The sequence below is a fragment of the Solanum verrucosum genome, unplaced genomic scaffold (genome assembly GCF_900185275.1).
Source record: "Solanum verrucosum unplaced genomic scaffold, falcon-dt-bn FXZP01000040.1, whole genome shotgun sequence".
In the NCBI taxonomy this organism is placed as follows: domain Eukaryota; kingdom Viridiplantae; phylum Streptophyta; class Magnoliopsida; order Solanales; family Solanaceae; genus Solanum; species Solanum verrucosum.
This window is the reverse complement of record NW_026020323.1, coordinates 1,951,072-1,976,302: the sequence shown is the minus strand read 5'-3', so window position 1 is coordinate 1,976,302 and position 25,231 is coordinate 1,951,072. Positions and strand designations below refer to the sequence as shown.

Sequence of the window (25,231 nt, the reverse complement as noted above, 5' to 3'; positions counted from 1 at the left end):
TTGATGAGAAGAGAATGTTGTTGTTTGTCATGGACAACTATATCGACAGAGAATGATTCGTGCTTTCCACAAGAAGGTAAGAGCCAAAATGTTTGAGGTTGGTCAGTTGGTCCTTAAACGCATTTTCCCTCATCAGGATGAGTACAAAGGGAAATTTGCACCAAATTGGCAAGGACCCTAGATAGTGCGCAAAGTGTTATCTGGAGGTGCCTTGGTCCTGTCGGAGATGGATGGCACCGAATGGCCGAAACCGATCAACTCAGATGCAGTCAAGAGATATTATGTGTGAAGTTTATGTTTGTATTTTCTGTCATTTCCTTGTAATCGTTCTATTTGCTTGTAATTGCTATGTTTAGAATTTATCCCTATGTAACGAACTACGTGTGACCTGATTTCTCAAGAATGAGATACGTAGGCGGCCTAAGTCGGCCTCGGTCACTCCTTTATCCCTTTTTAATATTTCTTTGTATTTGAACTACGTTCGACCTGAATTCTCAAGAATGAGATACGTAGGCGGCCTATGTCGGCCTCGGTCGGGTTTCTTCGTAATCTTTCCTATTTTTGTTAGGGAAAAAGGATGGATTTACCCCCGAACTTTAATAAATGGTATGTGTATGCCCTCCGTTATACTTTGCGTCCACATAAGCCCCTGCCGTCCAATTATAGGTACACGTATACCCCTCTCACTAACGGACCCCTAATTTCTTACACGTGTCTTAATCTTATTGAACTACCCGTTTGACCCTTTTTTTAACCCATAACCCAGCTATCCGCCCCATAACCCAATACCCACCCAATTTCCTCTAAAAGGATCCTAATTAAAACACCCAAATTAAAACACCAAAGTCCGTCCCTTTTCCCTAGTCGGAGGTCCCCGCGTATCCCTCACACCAAAACCCTAGTCGGAGCCGCGATTTCCTCACACCAAAACCCTAGTCGTCGCCGCGATTCCAGTTTGTCTTCGTCAATTCCACCTTGTCTCGTTGAATCTTTCGTGTGTTCTTCGATTCAACTTGTCTTCGTGGAATCTATCGTGTGTTGGTCATAATTTTGTAGTCAATTTTTCATCTATCTGTCGTCTCCCTCAAATCAGACCTAAAACCATGTCAGAAAGTTCTTGTGATTCAATTAGTAACTCCAAGATAATGACTTGTTTTTGTGGCTAATTGGCTCGTTGTTTCACTTCAAGGACTCCATTGAACCCCGGAAGAAGATTTTATAGATGTTCTAAACCTAAGGTACATTTTTCGTTAAATGTAAATTAATGTGATTTGTGCTTGTATTTTGGTGATTATGAGTTCTTCCTCTGTTATTTTTATTAGATTGAAGATTGTGAATTTTGGAGGTGGGAAGACAGTTCTTCAGAAAACTCTTCTATTGAAGTTAATTTATTGAAGTCTAAATTGGAAGTTGCTACGTTGAAAATGGAGAATTTGAGAGAGTCGTTGAATGCGGTGAAGATTGAAAGAGACAATTTGAAGAAAAAATTGGAGAATTTAGAGAGTTTAAACTACTTTGAGGTGAATAAATCAAGAAATTTGGAATCTAAAGTGTCAAAGTTGAAGATGTTGTGTATATTGTGATTTACTCTTGTTTGTGGTATTTGTTGTTGCAATTTTCAAGTGATTAACTGGTAGCATGAGGAATATATGTTGTTGAATTGTAGTTTCAAGGGTTGGTTATTTCAAGTATTTGTAGTTTCAAGTGTTAGTTATTTCAAGTATTTGTAGTTTCAAGTGTTAGTTATTTCAATTGTTCCTATGTATTAGTGAATATTATGTTTGAATGTTGGTCATTATTTAGTGTAGCTATTGCTTCAAACGTATTGTAAAATTTCAAGTGTTGGGTTTGAACATTATTTTGTGTCTTTTGCCTTAAAAATTTGTAGTATTTATTTGTGTTATATTAGTCAGTATGCTGAAGATCCTTTGTCAAAAAAAAAAGTTAGTATGCTGAAGATGGATAAACTTTTTGGTATTATGTTTTCCTTGAATTTAGAGAATCTGAAAATGAAATGAAAGCTTGTCTTACCATTGTTTATGAAACGTGTTTTCAGGTGTTATTAAACTTGCACAAAGACACTATTAAACTATCAACTTGAAAGTCACTAACTTTTTTTTTAAGCGAACAAAAATTCCATTACTTATTAGACAGCATCAGAAACTCGGTTTAACATCATCCATAAAGTCTTAAATTTAAAAATCGTGCTTTGCTTGCTGTGACTGCTTGGTGATTCTTCAACTCACAACACCAACTCTGTGATTGCCATTAGCTCTAATAAATCTAGGACTTGGAAATACATTCAACATGGATGGCAATATTGCCAAATTGGACTTCTTTGGAAACCTGCGAACAGTTAGTTTGGAAACCTGTCGACCATTGACAGAGAATAAAATGGTCTAAAAAAATGTATACCACAGCAAAATACTATTGTACATCAACAGAACCCAACAGATACAAGACACTATATAACATTCACTTGGTCATATATAAGCAAAACGACAGTTAGTTTTAGCTGATACACTCAGCTTATACAAACAGTAGAAGTAAAACAGAGTACCAAAGCTACAACTTTAACTTTAAAGGCATCAGCCTACAGTACTACCAAAACATCACAAAAACATCATTTAAGGCACCAGCCTACACAAAATATACCAAAAAAATAAGTTTAGCCTTAACATCATTTACGGCACCAGCCTATACAAAACATAGAAAAAAGACAAGTTTAGCCTTAACATCAATAAAGGCACCAACATATACAAAGCTGTACCAACACAATAGCATCATCCCCTTCTTGGCCTCAACTTTTGTAGCTGGTTTGTAGTAATTGCACCCTGTCCATTCCAAGTTAAGCCAGTTGGTCCTATGGGAAGATTTGTAGGTTCACTAACACCAAATTTGTCACCTCTAAAGCGTATTACTCTACTTCCAATTGATTCTTCTGGGTTCTGTTTCTTTCTCAATCTTGTTAGAAAAGCTTCTTCTGAGATTGTTCTTGGCCTTAGCCTAGGGTCTTCATCATCATCCTCAGCTACTGGAAAATAGCTGCTGGAAGAAGTATATTCAAATTGACTTTCATGTGTTGGTTGTGGGGCTGTGCAGTTGATGTCTTCCTCAGAAGCTTCATCTTCATCAACTAAACCTCTCCTAAGTTGCCTCTTTTTTCCCTTGCCAGATTCTTTTCCTTGCTTAGCAGGTTGCTTCCCCTGCTTCTTAGTAGGTTGTTTCCCCTGCTTTGCCTTATTAATCATAATAGAAAATATAGAATTAAATAGTAAAATAGAATAATTATTTGATGAAATTAAAGATTAAATGAAAATTACCTTTTCACATCCTCTTGTATTGTGATTTTGTTCTCCACAATTACTACATGTCATCATTTTTCCTTTTCTTGTTTGCTTCCATACTCCTTGCCTCTTAACAGCTTCATCCTTTTCTCTTTCCCTCATAAGCTTAGGTCTACCAACAAGCTTGACCAATTCTGGTGGTTCAATGACATGCAAAGGATCACATTTCCAGAATGGTTCTCCCCTAACAGGTTGTAACTTGTGTTTGTAAACTGCCAATGCTGCCTCTTTACTATAATACCAATGAATTTCTTTCTTTGGTATCATTTTCTTGTGCTCCATGGCCTTAATTGCATGTGGACATGGAATTCCAGTCAGATCCCATGTTCTGCATGTGCATTTTTTATCTCTTAAGTTGACAATGTGTCTATCTGCACCTTCAGTAACCTCATAGCCATTATCCCTATTGCCACTCACCTTACAAACCTTGGAAATCTTCAAATACTGAATAAACAACAACTCACTTTTGGGACTAAATCCATCATCTTTCCACTTTCTCACAGCAACCTCTTTTGCTGCCAGCCTCTCCATTGTTTTGACCCTGATGTCTTCCAACATTCCAATAATTGGCTTGTACCTTGCTTCAAGTATCCAGGCATTGAATGATTCAGTAAAGTTATTGTCCATAGCCTGATTTTTGCACACTGTATCTAAATAAGCTCTGGACCATGTTTTGGGAGGATACTTGTTTATTAAATCCTGTCCAGCCTCTCCATTAACTTCCTTCATCTCTTGAAGTTGGTCCTCAAACTCCTCTGTAAATGATGACCATGCAGCCCACCATAGCAACTTTTTCAGCTCACCTTTACCCCATCTTTTGCACCAATTTGCCTCAATATGCCTTGCACAATATCTCTGATGTGCTTCAGGTAAGACTGTCCTTACTGCTTCAAGCAGCCCCTAAGTATCAAATTAACACAACTAAAATTAATAAAAGAAACAGTATCAAGCAAAGGAAAATAAATTGCAAATTAGTTGTATAATATTACCTTCTGCATATCTGATATGAATGTCAGTCCTTCACCATTTTGAAGTTCAAGTGAATGTTGCAAATGTTGCATAAACCATGTCCAAGTTCTCTTAGTCTCTTTATCTACCACAGCCCAAGCTAGAGGGTAGAAAGAGTTATTACTGTCTTGACCAACAACACACAATACCTGTCCCTTAGTTTTCCCTTTAAGGAATGTACCATCTAACCCAATAAGTGGTCTTAACCCAGACTTAAAACCCAACTTCATTGCCTTGAAGCAGATATACATCCTAAGAAATTTTCTCTTACCATTAGATAGTGCCTGTTTAGACAAATCTATCACAATGTCAGACCCTGTATTACAACTTCTCAATTCAGTAGCATAACCCTTTAACTTATTGTAAGAGTCTACAAAGCTACCTTCTAAACTCTCCAATACCTCTTTTTTGGCTCTCTTGCACTTTGCTTCACTTACATTTAGCTCAAAAACTCTATGTAAATCAGCCTTCATTTCTTTGACCTTGTATTTGGGGTCACTTTGCAATTTGTCCTTAAAATACAAGGCTATTGTTGAGTAATCTACTAAAGAGTTATCATATGCTGTTCCACACTCTATATGATCTACAAGTGTTTTGACACTAACTCCAGGAGTGGTCAAATCCCCAGAAATAAGAAGTAAAAATGGACAGCCATCAGCAACACATGTATACCTCAATTTTTTTTATCACTTTTCACCACAACTAGTTCTACCTTCTTAGCTAGAGCATAAAGTTTACAAAACTGTTTTGCTTCAGCTATGTCCTTGAAGGCCATACCCTTAACAATCTCCTTATAATCTTGCAAACTATCAGTTATATTCCTCTTTTTTTTAGTAACAAAATTTTCTAATTCATCTCTATCATAATCTGAACAACTAAACACCATTCCATTATTACTGTCATCTTCACTTTCACTACAGTCTGTGCCCTCATTAACAATTGGTGAAAGTAGAAATGACCCATCATGCATGATAATATCAGTTACATCAACAGACAATTCACAATCTTCAGTAGCAAACAAGTGAATAGATTTATACTCAGTAGAGATAAAAGATGTTAAGGTCTTAACTCCCTCATCACCTATTATTTCAAAATATTTCCCAGTTGGAGCAAGTACAATAAGTTCTTGCACACCAACAAAATCTAACTTATTAATGTACTCATTCACTAAGTCAATAAAAGATATTAGGTCAGGATCATACCCTTTCCAATAAGTCACACATCCTCTATCATAATGTGGTTCTGGACTGGTTAGCCACTCACCACCATGATGAAAGTATATGGTAACTTCAACCATGTTAATGACCTACAAAGAGTTATGAAATAACATAAGTAACAGTGAGTATAAAACAGTGAGTAAAAGTCACATTGAGTTAAGAAAGTCAATTAGTAAGCATAAATAAGTAAGTTAATTAGTAAATAAGTAACAGTGAGTATAAGTCACATTAGGATTAAGTAAGTCAATTAGTAAGTCAAGTTAATTAATTAAGTCACATTGAGTTAAGAAAGTCAATTAGTAAGCATAAATAAGTAAGTTAAGTAACTCACATTAGGATTAAAGTAAGTTAGTTAATTAAGTAACATTGAGTTAAGAAAGTCAATTAGTAAGCATAAATAAGTAAGTTAAGTAAGTCACATTAGGATTAAAGTAAGTTAGTCACATTAGGATTAAGTAAGTAAGTTAGTTAATTAAGTCACATTGAGTTAAGAAAGTCAATTAGTAAGCATAAATAAGTAAGTTAAGTCACATTAGGATTAAAGTAAGTTAGTCACATTAGGATTAAAGTATGTAAGTTAGTTAATTTAGTCACATTGAGAAAGTTAAGAAAGTCATATTAGTTAAGTAAGTCACATTTGGATTAGTAAGCACATTAGGATTAAGTAAGTCAATTAGTTAAGTCACATTTGGATTAAGTAAGTTAGTCACATAAAGTAAGATAGTCACATTAGGATTAAAGTAGGTAAGTTAGTTAATTAAGTCACATTGAGTTAAGAATTTCAATTAGTAACATTGAGTATTATCTCTTATTAACTGAAAGTGGTCCACAATTAACAATTAAATAAGCATTATCTCTTAATAACTCAAAGTGGTCCACAACATAAAGGCATGAATACAAACAAAAAATTCCAACAAAAATTAAAGTAGACCAAGTCAAGGGAATCTGAAACTACTTTACCAAACCAACAAATCATAAACTAAAGGTCCACAACATAAAGGCACGAATACAAACAAAAAAAAACATTTCTTTAACACAAAAACTGAAACGTGAGCTTCATTTTCTGGAAATGAAACCCTATAAAGTGTACTTCATTTACACTCTAAAACAAAAAAAAATAAAATCTTTAATCCAATAACTAGAACGTGAACCCTAGAAAGATTTTCACTATAAAATGCATATTTTACACAATAAATAAAGAAACAACAAGAAAACTACCGGAATAACAGCAACAACAAATTTATTTACTATATATGATAGCAAATCGAAAACAGCAAAACAAGAAAACTATGAAATCGAATGGGATATTTGGGTACCTTTGACGAAGACAAGTTGAATTGAAGAACACACGAAAGATTCGACGAGACAAAGGTGGAATCGACGAAGACAAACTGGAATCGCTGCGACGACTAGGATTTTGGTGTGAGGGAATCGCGGCTCCGACTAGGGTTTTGGTGTGAGGGATACGCGGGGACCTCCGACTAGGGAAAAGGGACGGACTTTGTTGTTTTAATTTGGGTGTTTTTTAATTAGGATCCTTTTAGAGGAAATTGGGTGGGTATTGGGTTATGGGACGGATAGTTGGGTTATGGGTTAAAAAAAAGGGTCAAACGGATAGTTCAATAAGATTAAGACACGTGTAAGAAATTAGGGGTCCGTTAGTGAGAGGGGTATACGTGTACCTATAATTGGACGGCAGGGGCTTATGTGGACGCAAAGTATAACGGAGGGCATACACATACCATTTATTAAAGTTCGGGGGTAAATCCGTCCCTTTTCCATTTTTGTTAATCTTTGAGGGGGAACTACGTTTGACCTGATTCCTGCTTCAACGGGATACGTAGGCGCCACAAGGGTTCGGTCATATCTCCTATAAGATTTCTATTTCTCTTTACAATAGAAACTGGGACAAATTTTTTGAGAGGGACTCAAAAATTCTCAAGAAGAAGATCTCTCCAACAAAGTTGAGACTGAAGTTACTCTTAAATTTGCAACTGGGACTGAATTTTTAAGAAGATCTCAAAATTTCCGTGATTTGCTCACGAACGGTTAAAGATGAGCCGAGACAGTTAACTGGGACAGAAATTTTGAGATGACCTCAAAATTTCAGCAAGGTTCAGCGAGAGTTTAGAGCAACTTTGAATACTTCCCAACAAGTGATCAGACAGATCTCAAAACACCAACTCCGAATGACGTTCATTAAACTTGACGTGACATGACACTTGACAGTGACTTTTTCCAAACATTACTTTTGAAAATCTATTTTCCTTAAAAACTTTTCCTTCATGTTTCAATTATTTGCATAAAAAATGTGTTTTGTCTTACCTATCAAGAAGCGAGAGATAGGAAAAATCAATTGGAGATAGCGAGACAAGGAGCAGACAACTGAAGAGATCAACACAGATCAGTTCATTTTTAAACTAACCATTTTTATATGAATGTAGGTCTACAGGGTGCCTCAAGATCGGCATATTCTTCCATTCAATGAATATGGAGAAGTCAAGGGGCAAAGAGCTCCCAAAAATTGACAATTTTTCTATGGATGCAGGAAATATTTTATGATGCTTATATCAAAGATTTTGGAATATGAATAACATTATTTCATTCAATTCCCAACAAGGCAAAGTCCATAATGAACGTGCAACTATGTTCAGAGATGGGACAAATAAAAACCTCTAAGAGAGAAATTTTATTTATTTTCCATCAACTAAAGATACCTGAAAGATATTTATCTGCATAATATTATCAGATATGATAATATTCTTACCCTGAAGGTTATTTATATCATATTGTTGAATGACAATACCACTACCCGGAGAGTCATTTATATCGTATTGTCAAATGAGATGATACCACTACTCCGAGGGTCATTTTATTTATATTGTCGACTAAGACGATACCGCCGTCCCAGAAGATACCCAGAAGATCACTTATGTTGCTCGGCGGAGCATTATCTTCGTTCGGTACCAGGGATGCATCAAGGAAAAAGATCCATGCATCGCGAGAAAAGAGATTCATGCATTGCAAGAGGAAAAAGATTCATGCATTGCAAGAGGAAAAAGATTCATGCATCGCGGGAAAATATTCACGCATCGCAGGAAAAGATTCATACATTGCGAAAGAAGAGATTCATGCATTGCAAGAGAAGATTCATGCATCGCGAGAAAAAGATTCATGCATTTCAAGAGAAGATTCATGCATTTCAAGAGAAGATTCATGCATCGCGAGAAAAAGATTCATCCATTTCAAGAGAAGATTCATGCATCGCGAGAAAAAGATTCATGCATCGCGGGAAAAGATTCATACATTTCAAGAGAAGATTCATGCATTGCAAGAGAAGATTCATGCATCGCAGGAAAAAGGAAGTCATGCATCGCGGGAAGGAGATTTATGCATCGCGAGAAAAAAGATTCATGCATTGTAAGAGAAGATTCATGCATTGCGGGAAAAAGGAAGTCATGCATCGCGAGAAAAGAGATTCATGCATCGCGGGAAAAAGATTCATGTATCGCGAGAAAAGAGATTCATGCATCGCAAGAGAAGATTCATGCATCGCGGGAAAAAGATTCATGCATCGCGAAAAAAGAGATTCATGCATCGCAAGAGAAGATTCATGCATCGCGGGGAAAAGATTCATGCATCGCTGGAAAAAGATTCATGCATCGCGGGAAAGGAATTTCTACATCGCAAGAGAAGGATTCACGCATAACATGAGAAGGAAAAATACATCGCAAGAGAAAGATTTGCCCATCACTAAAGATAAACATTGACTACATCATTTTCCTTTGCACAAACAATATCAAAAGAATTATCAACATATTACATCAGCCTATTTCTATTACTTTAACATCACATGAAGAGTACATTGAAGATAATATTGCAAATATGAGACACAAGCTTTATTTGCTTCACATCAAACTCGACAGAGTTGATGTCAAATGTTCAAGGAGAACAATTAAGTATCAACACGGTAAAAGACACTATCCCTCCATTTGAATGACATTTTTATGCTAATGATTTTTATCTTAGTCTTTGTCGAGAGCATCCAAGATGATGAATTCTCAAAACAAACCACAGGTGCGGACGACATCAATTAGGATGCAGCACAACGTGGAACTTTTTCTTAGCAGCGAACTAGGACATAGTCCAAAGAGGAGTGTCAAACTCTTAGGACGCGAGCAGAGGAGCGACTTCCACCACAATCAAACCACACCCCTATCAGAAGGAATGTGGGTTTATTTTTAGGTTTGTCGGTTTTGCATCCGGAAATTGTTGGTCTCTACCGGAAGCAACTTTCCAATCTGAGTGACAATGCACCAAGAGCCCTGGAAATTATGTCGGTGTAAGTTCTTAATTATAGGTGTGAAGTGCACCACTTTCATGGCTAAGAGGTTACAAGCCTCTTTCTCATACTCGACTTATTTGTTACTCTTCCAGAACCGAAGGTTATCTTAGCATAATAGATTTCCTTTTCAACCGATCGAGTCGAACTACAAGCAGTCTGATCCCCTAGGTTGAGGGATATGTAGGCAGGATTAATGTTGAAAACTCGGCTGTATTCCCACCATTCGCTTTTAAATCTTATTCTCGAGCATTCAGGTCCCTTCATAATTCGGTATCGAGATGGCTTTTGAATTCTTTCAAAGTCGTGCGTCAAATCAAGCATAGCGAACTACAAGTAGCCTGAATTCTCATATAGCCTGAGATATGTAGGAAACCCACTTCCGGGGTTCGGCCTTAATTCCTAAAGACCGTACCAAAAACCCCTTTTTCAGAAAGATGAAGATGTGGTCGGTCAAAATTGGATTAGTCAAATTCATTTTCCTCGAATTTCTTGTATCAATTCAAGTAAAATGAGGGACAGTTGTTGACACCTAATTTTGACCCTCCCCGATAATAATTAATTTCGAGCTTCTTAATTTTCAGATTATTTAAAATAATTAATTTTAGAAATTTTGAAAAATAAAATAAAATAAATATAATAGAATAATTTGCAAGTTGTTTCAAATAGTTTGTCACTTGTTATAATTTTTAAATAATAATATGTCTTTTATATAATTATGTATATAATTAGTGTATTTTATAAATATTGGAAAATCGTCTCAAAAAGATTTTGTTTAATTAGATATTTGGTTAGTTTGTTTAGTTATCTAATAGTTTACAATTTTGAGTTAATTAGTTAGTTTATAATTAAGATAATTATTATATAATTATGTGTCTAATTAGTATATTTTACGAATGTTCAAAATTTGTCTCGAAAAGATTTTAGCTTTATTCAAATATTTGGTTATTTAGTCGTTTATATTGTTAAAGTAATTAGTTTATTATTAAGTTGATTATTTTATTTCGTTAAGTGTAAGAAGCTCATTAATTAATTTATATTAATTCGTCTTATTTAGTTACTAGCCGAGCTTACCAAATGAATTCAATTTGACTACGTTCCTAGTTCATTGGCTAAATTTGTAATACAATTGACCACTCAATTTGATTAAAAATGGTGATTTATTAGCCGAATTTCTTAAACTCATTTGACCAAGAAATTGGACCCTTTGCTGTCCAAAACATTTCCAGCGGCCCACTTCTTCATTGCCATTCAATATTCCTCCAACATATTTTGCAACAGCCCATTCTTGTATTTTCAGCAAATAGCACTACAACAAATAATCTATTTCCCAGCCCACGTTGACTTCAACAACTCTAATATCCAACAATAACGTCCCAACCAGCCCACTCTTAATTCCCACGGCCCAGCCCATTACTCCTATAACCCGACCCAATACATAAAAGATACCCAACAAACAACATTACAACATTACAACAATAACAACAATACTTGACCGACCCCACCCCTATACCCTTTATTCTTCTTCTTCTTCCAGAAAAAGACAAAACCCAGAAAACGTCCAGCAGCCAGGCAGTACACTGCTTCCCTTTGGCTTCTTCTTCAAAACGTCCTTATCCCCATTAATGTGGCAACAGAGCAATAGCAGGCACACGTAATTGCCCCTTCCTCTTCCGGAATAGGGAAAAACCCTCAGAAAAATGAGGTCTCCCTAAAATGGTGAAAGCTTGGAGTTTGAAATTTGAATGGGCCTCGTCCCCATTCAAAAATTTCCTGCCTATTCATCCATTTTTGCCCTAATTTCGTTGATAAATAGTTCGATATCCTTCATTGTTGAGAGGGGGGAGATTTTTAGTCCGAAAATTTTGTGCTAAGAAAATAGTGGGAGAAAAGTATTACAAAGGAAAAAATACACTTAAGCCATAGTTTTCTGACGGCATAAAGGGATTGAGAATCTTGATTTTGCTCAACCTTTGATATCGCTTGCTGGGTTGGTTCATCCAAGTTCTCGAAACCGCATTTTATTGGTATCGAAGAAGCTCGTCCCTGCTCGTTTCTTGTCCCAAATCGCTGCTCTCCTAAAGGTAAATTCCTCCTAATTCTAACTCGTCTTGGATGATGTTCGATTTTGTAAGCCGTATGAGCTGCTCACTGTTGGAATTTTGGTTATTTCCGACTCATTGTTTGGCTGCAAATTAGTGATAAAACTACTTATATAGCCCTTTGCTGTTTGTCCATTCTTTGCTTTCAAAATGGTTTTGATGCTCGTATGAGTTTACACTGATGTTTGTGTTCTTCCTGCACTCACGGCTATCACGCTTGTCGATTAACATTTAATCTTTCTTTATGATTTTACTTTGGTTTACCCTGTTCATTATCGATAGCAGGGAGTTGGTTCTGAGTTAGAATTCATGTTTTGGTTTAATACAATTTTGTCCTCATCTTGAAAAAATGAGCATGCCGTCCTTGGTTTTCATTGTCTCATAAAATCTGAAATTATCTATCATAAGCATAATTGGTTTAATTAGCTTACTCTTGTATTTAGTATTATTAATCAAGGATGTCGGCCTCAACAATGTTTATAAGCATGCTAGGTTGAGAAAGAATGTTGGCCATGTTTAGTTGTTTGAATATGATAGTAGTTTTCTTGAAATGAGTTGGCTGGCTGTTGTCCTTAAAATTTCTATTATTTAGCATAATAAACTAGCATCATTAATTTTCTTTTGTAAAGTTGGCTTGATTATTGCATAAGATGTATTATTCACTAATCACATGTTTTATACGAGATTCTGTCCTTGTCTTCTTTCCCTTTGAATGAATTTTATTTGTTCAAGTGTATGTATTTGCTACTGTTAGGAGCCGAAAGTTGTCTAAGTTGTCAAACTTTTCTTAGTCTTAATTTTCCATTATGTCGTTTATACCTCGAAAGTTTGGATTGATTGACATCTTAAGTTGGTAGAATTGTTGTAGCTTTTTGAAGCAGTTAGCTATGGCTCTAGTTTCTTTGTTCCTTTAGCGTTAACATTTCCTCATGCTTACACAACCCCTATTTCCATTTGGATTGATATTTGTGTATGAATTAGCCTTTCCTTTAATACGTGCTAATTATTTTCTCTTTTATTTTTCTTGCATGAACCTTTGAGTGAGTCCATGGACTCCTTCGTTATTTTTTGTGTGTGCGCGCATTTCATCTTGAGCCAAAGAGGCTCAACCTTGTTCTCCCCTAGTCACAACCGAAGTATTGATGCAAAAAATTTCAGCAATAGGTTCTAGTGAAGATGGGCCCAAAAAGTCCAAAAGCAAATCCAACAGCATGATTATGAGTCCGATAGGCCCAAATTCATGATTTGGTGCATTTTTAGATTTAGGACAGGTCCAAGACTCGAGAATGTGGGCCAAAGGCCCAAACTTGACTTTTCTTCCATTTACCCTTTATTTATTATTATGTCAACTAACATCCTATTTGATTTTTTTTATTTATTATTATTATTATTATTATTATTTTTATTTTATTTATTTTATTAAACTCCCACAAGAGAAGTCATTTCTTATTTTCTTCTCTTAATTTAAACACACACACATATATATATATATATTCTTACTTATCACTTAATTTTACTCATTTTGTTTAGTTGGACTTACACTCTTTTTTTTTCTTTTCTTAAATTATTCCCTTTAGAATGACCCCCCTCAGTTTACTTCCCCTAAAAAATAATTAACTAGAAAAGTAATAGTAGTGGGTAAGTAAATAAAAGAAAGCAAATAATAATAGTAATAAATATAATTAGTTAAAATAAATGAATTCTTTTACTTTAGTTAAAATTTTAAAATTAGTCAAAATCATTTTTGGTCAAATCGCCGGTCAACCGCGAGTTAGCGGGCATTCCGAGGGCCTAACACCTTCTCGAAATGTACATTGAACTTCGAACCCGTTTTCAATTGATTTTATCTGTTTAAATCTTTTGAAACCCTTAAGTTTTCTTGATTTTTACTAAAAAAATTAAGTGGCGACTCTGTCCTTTTGGAAACCCGATTTCTCTTAAACCATAAGTTTAATCGGTTTTTCGAAAACTAAGTCATTTTCCTTTTATAAATATTTTTAAATAAAACATAACTGAACAAAGTAGTAAAGCAATGAAATAATCTGGACATGATATAGATACTGAAATTACTGAATACTGAACTAACTGATGCAATGACCAAATTTATAACATGTTGAGACTGAATACTGACTGTACTGAAATATGGTCAATGCAAAAGAGTCTGACTGAACTGTGGGAGTTACTAATAACCGACATAAAACCACATGAGCTAAATGTGGAGTCCGATGTATACGCCCCATCGAGAGGACCCAATATACCCTGCCAGAGGTATAGAGGCTTGCTGGCGTGATCACTAAACTGATGTTGCCCACATAGGGGACTTACACCTGCGTGGCTCGTAGTTCTGGGACTATTGGGTACGCTGAAACCCTAGTCCAACTCGGTATTATGCTACTCCCAATGAATTAAGTGGTTAACTGGTTATGACTGAATTTCTGTAAATACTGGATAGCTCGAAACTGAACATACAATCTGAGAATGCAACAATTAATCTGATAATGATGCATTCATAAACTGAGGCATGTATAACTGAATATATTATGGCTGAAATACTGAATAACTCAAAATACTGACATGTAGATACTCATACTTGAAAACCCCTTTTTTGAAAACAATTCAACATCATATTATACTATGATCATTGATGACTTGGGAGGTCATACTGCATAAACATTGATGGTATATCTAGATATACCATACTATTCATACATTGATTACCTACTCAATTGTCATACTAATCATGTATTAGAAGCTCTTTCTCAAAACTCATCTTAACTTTCTCAAAAACTCAGTTTAAAACTCAAGTGTTGTCTTAAAGAAAAGCCTCTCAAGATTTATATCTCAAAATAGAGTGTATACTGAAATATACTGATAATGTGGCATAAAACTGGAGCATGTATATCTGAATAACTGAAATATCTGACCTAGCATGTGTAATTCAAGAACTAATGAAATACATAGCTAGGGTTCTAAAATTTATGCGATAAACTGAGCAATAACATGATAACCTGATTTGGAACATTAAATAACTAATTCATGATGATCTGTCGAAATTCTAGAAACCCTAGGTCTGTTCATAATCATGGAATCAAGAATCTGACTGAATTCTAGGGACCTAATGGGCGGAAGGAACCCACCAGTGAAATCCCACATACTTGGTGACGAATTTCACGGAGAAATCTTTCGATTTCAGGGCTGGAACTGATGGAACCTTGTTGCGTTCTTGAACTAGGGTTCTTGACCTTTTTCTCCTCTCTTGGTTCTAATTTTCTAAGTTTGATTAATGATTTGACTAAGGTAAGTTCTAGTTATGTTTCTAGGCTTAAACTGACTAAAATCTCATGATTTAGGGTTTAAACGACGTATCTTAGGGGTTAAATAAAATTGGAAAAGACCAAAAGACCCCTGAATTAACTGCTGTCGGAGTGACTGACGGAATGGACCTACGGTCTGTCAATCAATCGACGGTCCGTCGATTGGGTCCGTAGGTCGAGTCTACCCAATAGGGCTTCACTAAAATGGGCATAACTTTTTACTCGGAGGTCGGAATTTAGCAAACTTGGTGGCGTTGGAAAGATAATTCAATTATCTATCTAACCATAGGTCATAGGACACATAATTCATTTTGTGCTAAGAGTTATGACCATCTTAAGTTGACGCATCAATATTTTTCAGCTAACTAGCTGCTGACCCTCATCTACAGTTAGACCTACGGACCGTGGATCGAATGACGGTCCGTGATGGTCAACCGTAGTTTGTGTTAGAGGCTGGGTAAGGGAAGTCTCAATCCACGGACACAGACCACGGATCGTGGTCTGATCTACGGACCGTGGGTCTGTTCGTGAGTCGGGACTTAGCCAAATTTTCTGACTGAGTTCTGGGGAATTTTTCTGTCACGAACCACGGACCGTGAGTCCATCTACGGTCCGTGGATGGTGTCCGTGAGTGCCACCTGTAACACCAGAAATCTAAAATCTCTATTTTTGGATACGGGGTGTTACAGTCAAAACCTTTTCAATTAATTTAAAAAAAAATATACTTAGTCATTTTCTCAAAAAGGTTAGTCGATTAATTTAAAATGATTTTCATGCTTTAATTTATTAAATTGGTTTAAATTATTATTTCAAAATGAATTAAATAAATTCTAATTAATCTAGTTTTATTAATATTCTAATCACTTGTATTTCGACTCAAAGGCTTCATTTTGGATCCCCTTTCTCTAAAAAATAAAAAAATGAAATAAAATGTGTCATTTATTTAACTATTTTTCTCAAAGTTAACAATTATTATTCTTATGTTAAAGCATTTTTTTTCTAAAAATAGTCAAAGTATATTTTAGTCAAGTCGCAGGTCAACCGCATGTTAGCGGACACTTCGAATGCTTAAACCCTTCTCGAAGTGTAAATTGAACCCCGAACCCTCTTTGGTATTTTCAAATGATTTTTTCTGTTTAAATCTTTGAAAATTATAAGTTTTCTTAATTTCTTTAAAAAATTAAGTGGCGACTCTTTTTAAGTATTTCTCAAATTGTTTTATACTTAGAACATTTCAAAAAGTTATTTTTCTAAAGATAGGATAATTACAGCATGACAGGGACAAGACCCCGAACTGCGTGAAAACTAACACAACTAAAATGAATAAAATCTATTGAGAACTACAGCTCTCTTTTGATAGCAAGTTATCGACCCTTTGTTAAAGATACAATTATTTGATTTTTACCCATAATTAAACTATCATATATTGACATTTGTTAACGTGATAACAACTCTGTGCCAGCAAAGTTGGTGGAGAAAGAAAGAGATTGACCGTTTATATGTTATATATATAATAGAATATACCAAACATAAATAAAAATTTAGCATCATATCTTATAATATCTTATAACGTGTACCACAACTAAACCACCACCAGAAAACATCACAAATCCATTCTTATATCACTAAACATACTTTCATGTTCTTATTAGTAAGGTAGTTCAAAAGATGAGCAAATTAGAGCTGGTATTTGTGCCTGTCCCATCCATTGGTCACCTTGTTTCAATATGCAAGTTTGCAGAGAATTTGGTTAGTAGAGACGAAAGGCTATATGTAACAATTCTCATTATAAGACCACCATGGGATGCTAGCATAGATGCCTACATCAAGCGATGTTCCGCCTCTGCTTCTGGCGGAACTTCCCTTGATGTATGGGCCAGTCGAATTAGATATATTACACTTGCTCAAATCGAACCGCCATCTTCAGAAGAACTAGCAAAGTCTATTGAGAATTACATCTCTCTTTTGATAGCAAGTTATCGACCCATTGTTAAAGATGCAATTATCAGCAACAAGTCATGGCCTGGTACTGATTCGAACCCGAAAATTATTGGACTAGTCATTGATATGTTTTGCACTTCATTGATTGATGTAGCAAATGAACTTGACATTCCTTCCTATCTTTTCTTCACTTCTGGTGCTGCTTTTCTTGGTTTCCTGGTTTATCTGTCCGTTTGGCATGACCGATTTGGGAGAGAATTTAATCGATCTGATGGCGATTTAAATATCGCAGCCTATGCTCATCCAGTACCCTCAAAAGTCTTGCCTACTTTTGCTTCTGTCAAGGAAGGTTACGACTCATTCCGCAACCATGGGGTCAGGTTCAAAGAAACCAAAGGATTTCTCATCAATACAGTGGAGGAATTCGAAAGTTACGCTGTCAATAGCTTAGCATCTGATCCTGAATTACCTCCAGTTTACACAGTAGGATTTCTTCTTGACCTTGAGGCACAAAATGGTAAAGGGAATTCGAAGTCTGAAGATGAAGAAATCATGAAATGGCTAGACCAGCAACCACCTTCCTCTGTTCTTTTTCTGTGCTTTGGAAGCGCAGGTATTTTAAAGCCACCACAGCTTATCGAGATGGCAATTGCACTTGAACGAAGTGGGGTTAGGTTCTTGTGGTCAATACGACTGCCTTTGGATGCTGAAACAACAAAATTAGAGGAGACATTGCCGGAAGGGTTCTTGGAGAGGACAAAAAACAGAGGAATAGTATGTCGATGGGCACCCCAAGTCAATATTTTGGCTCACAAAGCCACTGGAGCATTCGTATCTCATTGTGGATGGAATTCGACCATAGAGAGTCTATGGCATGGAGTACCAATTGTGACATGGCCCCTTTATGCAGAACAACACATTAACGCGTTTCAATTGGTGAAAGATCTCGAGATGGCAGTGGAACTGACATTGGATTACAGGATGCACGATAGTGATCATCGCGAAATTGTGAAGGCGGAGGAGATGGAGAAAGTTATAAGAAGCATAATGGATAGCGAAAATCTCCTGAGGAAGAGAGTCAAAGACATGGGAGAGATCTGCAGGAAGGCGTTGACGGAGGGTGGATCTTCTTTCATATCTCTAGGACGGTTCGCTGAAACTATTCTTGATTCCTGTAATTGAGATGCGAAATTTCTTACATTATGTACTCTTTATGGTAGCAGAGTTTCGTTTCATTTCAGTATGTGACTGAATCAAATAAGAGTTGTTTCTAAGGTGTGAGTGTATTTGTTGGTGTGTGTGTGTATAATATATATACCATAAATTAAAGTAAATTATAGTTTAAAAAATATTGTATTTTGAGTTTTGATGATTTAACAAACTATAGCGCAGAGGAACCTGGTCCGTAGAGTTTCCGACCGACAGAACAAGTCAACTGTATGCAGCTGTAAAGTTGCAGTTTCTGTAGTGGTTGGTGGGCACTGCAACGTAGGCGTTGAAATGACAGTCGTCCTCGATCAATGGAATGCTTCTAGGTTTTGTCTCTCTTATAAAATAACATGTTCACAAGATAAAAACCTAGTTTCGGCAATCAAGATGATTGACAAAGCAAGTCATTTCAAAGAAGAACTTTGCTTATACTGAACTAGGGACCTAATCGAGTGTTGCAGTGTCTTTAGTTGTATTTTAAGTTTAGTGTCTTGTGCTCTTATGTGGATCTACTCCTATGTTACAAAGGGAAGTACATCATTTATTCTCTCGTTGTTGAGATTTGAGTGTGTGGCTAGAGTTAATCGTGGTGTCTTATTGAAGTCTATATCAACTAGATTTAGTTGCTATAGTGGGGAATAGAGTTATCGTTTTGTGTCTTGTAATAGAGGTATTACAAGGTGTGTAGAATTAAGAGTTTAATCCATTGTAAGTACTCGAGTTTGTATTTACGTTTTGCTTGGAGATGGTGGTGCCTTGAAAAATCCCGTGAGACAAGTCATATTTATTTTCGAGCAAGGGGGTTTCCACGTAAACATATTGTGTTCTTTACCTTCCGTTCTTATCTTAAATATCTCCGTTAACTAATTTTATTGAAGGCCCTGATCTCTTGACTCGTGGGGGACTCATACAAGCCAATAATTGATATAAGAGGGAGTACTCTCATACAATTAATACCTAGAGAGGATCATGTTTACATGACTGCTCCACCGAATTTAGAAGAAGGTCAGTCAACCACCCCACCCCCTAGCTTCAATGGAAAGAACTATGGGTGATGAAATACTCATATGCATGACTTCATAACGACGGAAGGATAGTCTGTGGGACATCATATTGGAAGGACCCTCACGTGACCATGAAGGAAGTCAAGAAATTAGAGATTACTAGATTGGTTCCAAAGACACGAAGGGAGTACTATGAAGTCGATCGCAAGAAGATCGAAAAAAGCTACAAAGCAAAAAATCTGTTTGTCTACGAAATAGGATCCAATGAGTATAACTGAATCTTAGTGTGTAAATGTGCTAAAGAGATTTGGGTAACTTTGAGGATGGATCACGAAGTAATGAGTCAACTCAAAGAATCCAACGTGGACATGCTCTCAGCTCAGTACGAAAACTTCATAATGATGGAAGGTGAAACCATTCAAGAAATGTCGTATGCTTGTTATAATCCCATATGTTTCATGTCTTCTTCAAATCTCGAAGTTTACATCTTGCCTCGTAGAAGACACTATTTGGAAAGAACTTTTGCTTAAAGTGGTCCCACGTGCTAATTGTGCACAAACCTCTCTCAGCATCAACCGATTTTCATCTCTACCATGGCATGTCAGTCTCTGAAAAGAACAATATTATGGTGTTGATCTTGGCAACGTCGACCCTTACATTTTCATATTGGAAATAATTCTCCTAGAGCCAAAGAAAGTTCTTTACTTCTTGTGCATCACGAACCCCTTTGAACATTGGTGATTTGGGAACCTCGATTTTGGCCTCCCTCATCACGACGACCTTTCTAGCGATCTCCGTCAGGCCAACATCAACCTGTCCTTTGAGTGCCTCTATCTTTGCCTTCATGGCATCGATAGTGCTCAACGCCTCCATGAGTCAACACTCTCATGTAGTGATGGTCTACCTCGTCTCTATCTCAGACTGCTACGCCCATCCAAATCATTTTGTATGTTTTCCGATTTCTTCAAGAGTATGTCCCTCAAGAATGCTTAAAGTGCCTTCTACCTTTCCTGAGCGTTGGTCAAATATCTTGATTGCACCCATCTGTGCATTAATCTTCGTAACCCACTTTCTACCAATCAAGACGTCCTCAACAAAATATCCTCAGGCATGACCTCTACATTATCATCACTTGCTTCAGTGGTAGAAAGTTATTGGGAAATTAACTTCCATGTAAATCAATGAAATTCTAAGGTCTTTCAGGGAAATTATCCACATATCTCTAGAACCTTCCACTATAAACTAGCATTTTTTCTATGTAAACCCTCTACATAGACAACTTTATGCCATGTGAAGCCTATGTAGCGCGATAATGTGATGGGTCATCATAGAAGCCTCTAAAAACTTTACAGTCTATCAAGTGTGAATACCTGTTCAAGAAAGGAGGTGGTTGTTCCGGTTGGAAAAAGTATCTCCAAAATTTTAATTAAATAATTTCACACAAATTAATTTCAGTTAAAAGAAAATGAATAAGTGACAAATGAAAAAAATAATTATCTATAAATTTTATCAATCAAGTCATTTGCTAAAGTCGAGTTGAGCCGAGCAAGCAATGATGCGGCACGAGGGGAGATTCTCTTCTCAACTCGTGAAGAGCTAGACGAAGTGCTTCTATATATTAGCACAAAAGTTCTCATCTTCATTTGTTTGCACATGAGATAGGCCAGCAAGAATATGGTGCAAACAAATAACAGAATGTGGAGTGTTGAATCCAACCTAATGTTTCATGATGGTAAAACTGTGAGTTGTGGATATGTTCTATTATGCTTCCAAGCCTCTCCATCTGATGGATGACACATAACTCAGGTGGTCTTCTATTTTCATGGTGTCATCTCAAATAAGTAGCAGAGCTATTTGATCTGTATAACCTATTTAACCTTGTTATAAGATTAAAGATATAAGTAATGCATCACCCCAACAATAACTTTGTTTCTGCTAGAAGCCTGCTTAAAAGAAAGCTCTTACACAAAACTTACTAAATTTTAAATCAACATAAGGAATCCTTATAGTATAACATGCAGTCATTTCCAAAACTATCAATTCTCATCGACGATAGTCCTAACTTTAACACCAACTTCTTTGCCTTATAAAAATTATCAGGTATCTCTATATTTGGATCAACTAATTCATGCATAAGGTCAATCATAAAGTCCACTGCCCCTTGGGGAGTATTCCAATCCAATTTGATACTTAACAATCTAATAACAATATAAAAGCAGAAGTACAGACTCCCTTCATATAAAGACGGACTAGCAGCTTCTAATTGTTCAAAGAAAATTCAAGATTCATCAGCAGGAGCTTCTTCAACATGATCACCTAATTCAAAATCGGAATGCATCTCATAAGCATCATGAACTAGGTAATCCCATACCTTAATAATACCGTTTATTTGATCCAGTAGCATACTGATGTGAAACAAGACTCTGCTACTACAAAGAGTAGTGAATGTAAAAAATCTAGGAATCAAGAATAGTTTCAATGAATCGTCCTAGAGAAATGAAAGAAGATCCACCTTCCATCAATGCATTCCTGCAAACCTCTCCCATGTCCTTGACTCTCTTCCTCAGGGGGTTTTCCCTGTCCATTATGTGTCTTATTGCTTTCTCCATCTCCTCTGCCTTCACAATTTCGCTATGATCACTATCGTGCATCCTGTAATTCAATGTCAGTTCCACTGCCACCTCAAGATCTCTCACCAATTGATACGCGTTAATGTGTTGTTCTGCATAAAGGGGCCATGTCGCAATTGGTACTCCATGCCATACACTCTCTATGGTCGAATTCCATCCACAATGAGATACAAATGCTCCAGTGGCTTTGTGAGCCAAGATTTCGACTTGGGGTGCCCATCCACATACTATTCCTCTATTTTTTGTCCTCTCCAAGAACCCTTCCGGCAACATCTCCTCTAATTTTGTAGTTTCAGCATCCACAAGCGGACGTATTGACCACAAAAAACTAACCCCACTTCGTTCAAGTCCAATCGCCATCTGGATAAGCTGTGGTGGCTCAAAAATACCCGCGCTTCCAAAGCACAGAAAAAGAACAGAGGAAGGTGGCTGCTGGTCTAGCCATTTCATGATTTCTTCATCTTCAGACTTTGAATTCCCCTTATCATTTTGTGCCTCAATGTTAAAAAGAAATCCTACTGTGTAAACTGGAGGTAATTCAGGATCAGATGCTAAGCTATTGACAGCGTGACTTTCGAATTTTTCAACTGTGTTGATGAGAATTCCTTTGGTTTCTTTAAACCTGACACCATGGTTGTGGAATGAGTCGTAACCTTCCTTGACAAATGAAAAAGTAGGCAAGAATTTTGAGGGTACTGGATGAGCATAGGCTGCTATATTTAAATCGCCATCAGATGGCTTAAATTCTCTCCCAAATTGTTCATCCCAAACAGACAAGTAAAACAAGAAACCAAGAAAAGCAGCACCAGAAGTGAAGAAAAGATATGAAGGAATGTCAAGTTCATTTGCTACATCAATCATTGAAGTGCAAAACATATCAATGACTAGTCCAATAATTTTCGGGTTCGAATCAGTATCAGGCCATGACTTGTTGCTGATAATTGCATCTTTAACAATGGGTCGATAGCTTGCTATCAAAAGAGAGATGTATTTCTCAACAGACTTTGCTAGTTCTTCTGAAGATGGCGGTTCGATTTGAGCAAGTGTGATATATCTAATTCGATTGCCCTGGGGAGCAGAGGAGATTCGTTTGATGAAGGCATCTATGGTAGAACCCCATGGTGTTGGTGGTCTTATAATGAGAATTGTTACATATAGCCTTTCATCTCTGTCAACCAACTTCTCTGCAAACTTGCAAAATGGAACAAGGTGACCGATGGATGGGGTAGGCACACATACCAGCTCAAATTTGCTCATCTTTAGAACTACCTAATTAATCAATCACAAGATGAAAATGTTTGATGCTATAAGAATGGATGTGTGATGTTTTTTGTAGGGGTCGTTTTGCCTTTTATGATGGGCTGATCTGATATTAATTGGACCACACATTGAGAAAGATAAGATATTAGCCTACCTATTTCAATTTGTTTATCTGATTTGTTAGCAAATATAAAAAAAAAAATATATAGAAATAGAATACCAAAATGTTCTTCAATCTTGTCCGCTAAACACTGCTGGCTATCTGATACTCCGTCCCTAATTACTTATCTACTTTGAATTTGACACACTTATTAAGAAAATAATTATTGACATAGTGACCATTTTACCCCTATTAATTATGAAGTGTATAAATTAAAAATTTAAGATTTTCAAAACGTTCTACCTTTTTCAAAGTAATTAATTGAGGATATAATAGGTAATTTTTTTTTTTTGTTCTTTCTTGATTTGTCAAAATTGACAAATAATTAAGGAGAATAATAAAAGGAAAAATGGATAAGTAGATATATAGCAGAAATTAGGAAAGAGACGTTTCATCTTTTACTAGATTGTTACCTTATTGAATGGGGTATGGGTGTCGGTATAAGATAGGGAATGCAATTTGTCGTTTGCCTTTTGTCTACTATTCACTCAACAATATTAGGTGAAGGTTAAAAATTGTCATTATGTAATATTTTGATTTTTCAAATAATGAAAAGTATTCATATATGATTTTAAGCAAGATTGGTTAGATTTTATAGAGAGAACTACTTAAATATCTATTACAAAAGTTTTAATTAGATTAAAATGAATATACTGAAATTTTCAATCAATATTATACAAAGATAAACAAATAAATCAAATATTAATATAATATTTACATGATGATTTAAATATAACTAAAAATATCGATCAAAATAAATTTAAAATCATTCCACAAATTAAATCACTACATATGAAAAATAATATTGTTTTCTTTAAAATCATTCTACATAATTTTTTTTTTAGTCCTGCAAAAATATTGTTGTTACCTTTAATTCTAATTATGTAAAATTATATATAAAATGTAAAATAATTATATATAAACGCAAAAAAAAATTATTATATAAAAAAATATTATTCTTTAATGAAAACTTAAACCAAACTTATGAGATATGTTAGTTAACTAATAAGGGATGTATATATGAAGTAGTGGCGTAGAAATTTCACGAAGGATGTTTACGTAATATACATGATTTTTTTTGAAAAAAAGTACGTAATATACATGAAAAATTTGAAAAAAAGAAGAAGCTTAAAGCTGTTGCTAGCAAGGTTCGATTCGAACTCACAAACACTTAAAGACTTGGCTCTTTCAAGACACCTTAAACCACTAGGCTACAACACCTTGTTGTGTCAAGGGTGTCCAGAATATGTTATTTAACCACTTTGTATATTATTTACTTGTATGTACGTTATAATTTTCCGACAAAGGGTGTCCAATTGGACACCCTAAAGACTATGTAGCTACTCCCATGTATGGAAGAGATATTTTATAAGAAACATAAATTTTTAACTTCAATCTAACGACAGAAAAATTGTTTTTGCTTCCATTTAAAAACAGTTTTAAGGATTTGTCAACCGGTTCATTTTTCAATAACAAATGTTTTTTCTCAAAAAAAGCACTTTTGACCTCCCAACAGTAATGTCAAACAGACTCTTACTTGTACACTTTAAATTTTGTATGTCCCTTAAGAATAATAATTAGTATAAATATTTCCTCATAATATTCATATTAATTGATGTATACTGTTACATTTTAAGAAATAATTTGGAAAATAAGTAGTAATTAATATTAAGGGTAAAGAAAATGAAAAAGTCAAC

At 35.7% G+C, this 25,231-nt stretch overlaps 3 protein-coding genes and 1 non-coding gene across 4 annotated transcripts; 1 reads left to right on the top strand and 3 right to left on the bottom strand.

The window, feature by feature from the left end:
* Positions 1-2,152: 2,152 nt before the first annotated feature.
* On the bottom strand, positions 2,153-2,215 carry LOC125835618 (small nucleolar RNA snoR60). Its single transcript, XR_007443414.1, has one exon. It is a non-coding gene; the product is annotated as a small nucleolar RNA snoR60 (small nucleolar RNA).
* A 1,230-nt stretch (positions 2,216-3,445) lies between these two features.
* Positions 3,446-5,652, bottom strand: LOC125835540 (uncharacterized). The gene is made up of 4 exons (XM_049514663.1): positions 5,046-5,652; positions 4,337-4,938; positions 3,537-4,247; positions 3,446-3,481 (listed from the first exon to the last, which is right to left on the bottom strand). Exons 1-4 carry the CDS (start codon positions 5,650-5,652, stop codon positions 3,446-3,448), a joined length of 1,956 nt encoding a protein of 651 aa, XP_049370620.1.
* An 11,346-nt stretch (positions 5,653-16,998) lies between these two features.
* On the top strand, positions 16,999-18,453 carry LOC125835445 (UDP-glycosyltransferase 71K1-like). The gene has a single exon (XM_049514572.1). The coding sequence runs from the start codon at positions 16,999-17,001 to the stop codon at positions 18,451-18,453; it is 1,455 nt and encodes a 484-aa protein (XP_049370529.1).
* A 3,304-nt stretch (positions 18,454-21,757) lies between these two features.
* Positions 21,758-23,540, bottom strand: LOC125835448 (UDP-glycosyltransferase 71K1-like). The gene has a single exon (XM_049514574.1). The coding sequence runs from the start codon at positions 23,369-23,371 to the stop codon at positions 21,941-21,943; it is 1,431 nt and encodes a 476-aa protein (XP_049370531.1). The 5' UTR covers positions 23,372-23,540; the 3' UTR covers positions 21,758-21,940.
* Positions 23,541-25,231: the final 1,691 nt, after the last annotated feature.

What these genes read in the sequence shown, in the direction of transcription:
- LOC125835540 (XM_049514663.1), bottom strand. Translation starts at nt 5,652, where the DNA reads ATGGTTGAAGTTACCATATACTTTCATCATGGTGGTGAGTGGCTAACC. An exon ending in TCATATCAGATATGCAGAAG is followed by an intron (nt 4,248 to 4,336) that starts GTAATATTATAC and finishes TTTGATACTTAG; the next exon opens with GGGCTGCTTGAAGCAGTAAG. An exon ending in ACAAACACAAGTTACAACCT is followed by an intron (nt 3,482 to 3,536) that starts GTTAGGGGAGAA and finishes TTGAACCACCAG; the next exon opens with AATTGGTCAAGCTTGTTGGT.
- LOC125835445 (XM_049514572.1), top strand. Translation starts at nt 16,999, where the DNA reads ATGAGCAAATTAGAGCTGGTATTTGTGCCTGTCCCATCCATTGGTCAC.
- LOC125835448 (XM_049514574.1), bottom strand. Translation starts at nt 23,371, where the DNA reads ATGAGCAAATTTGAGCTGGTATGTGTGCCTACCCCATCCATCGGTCAC.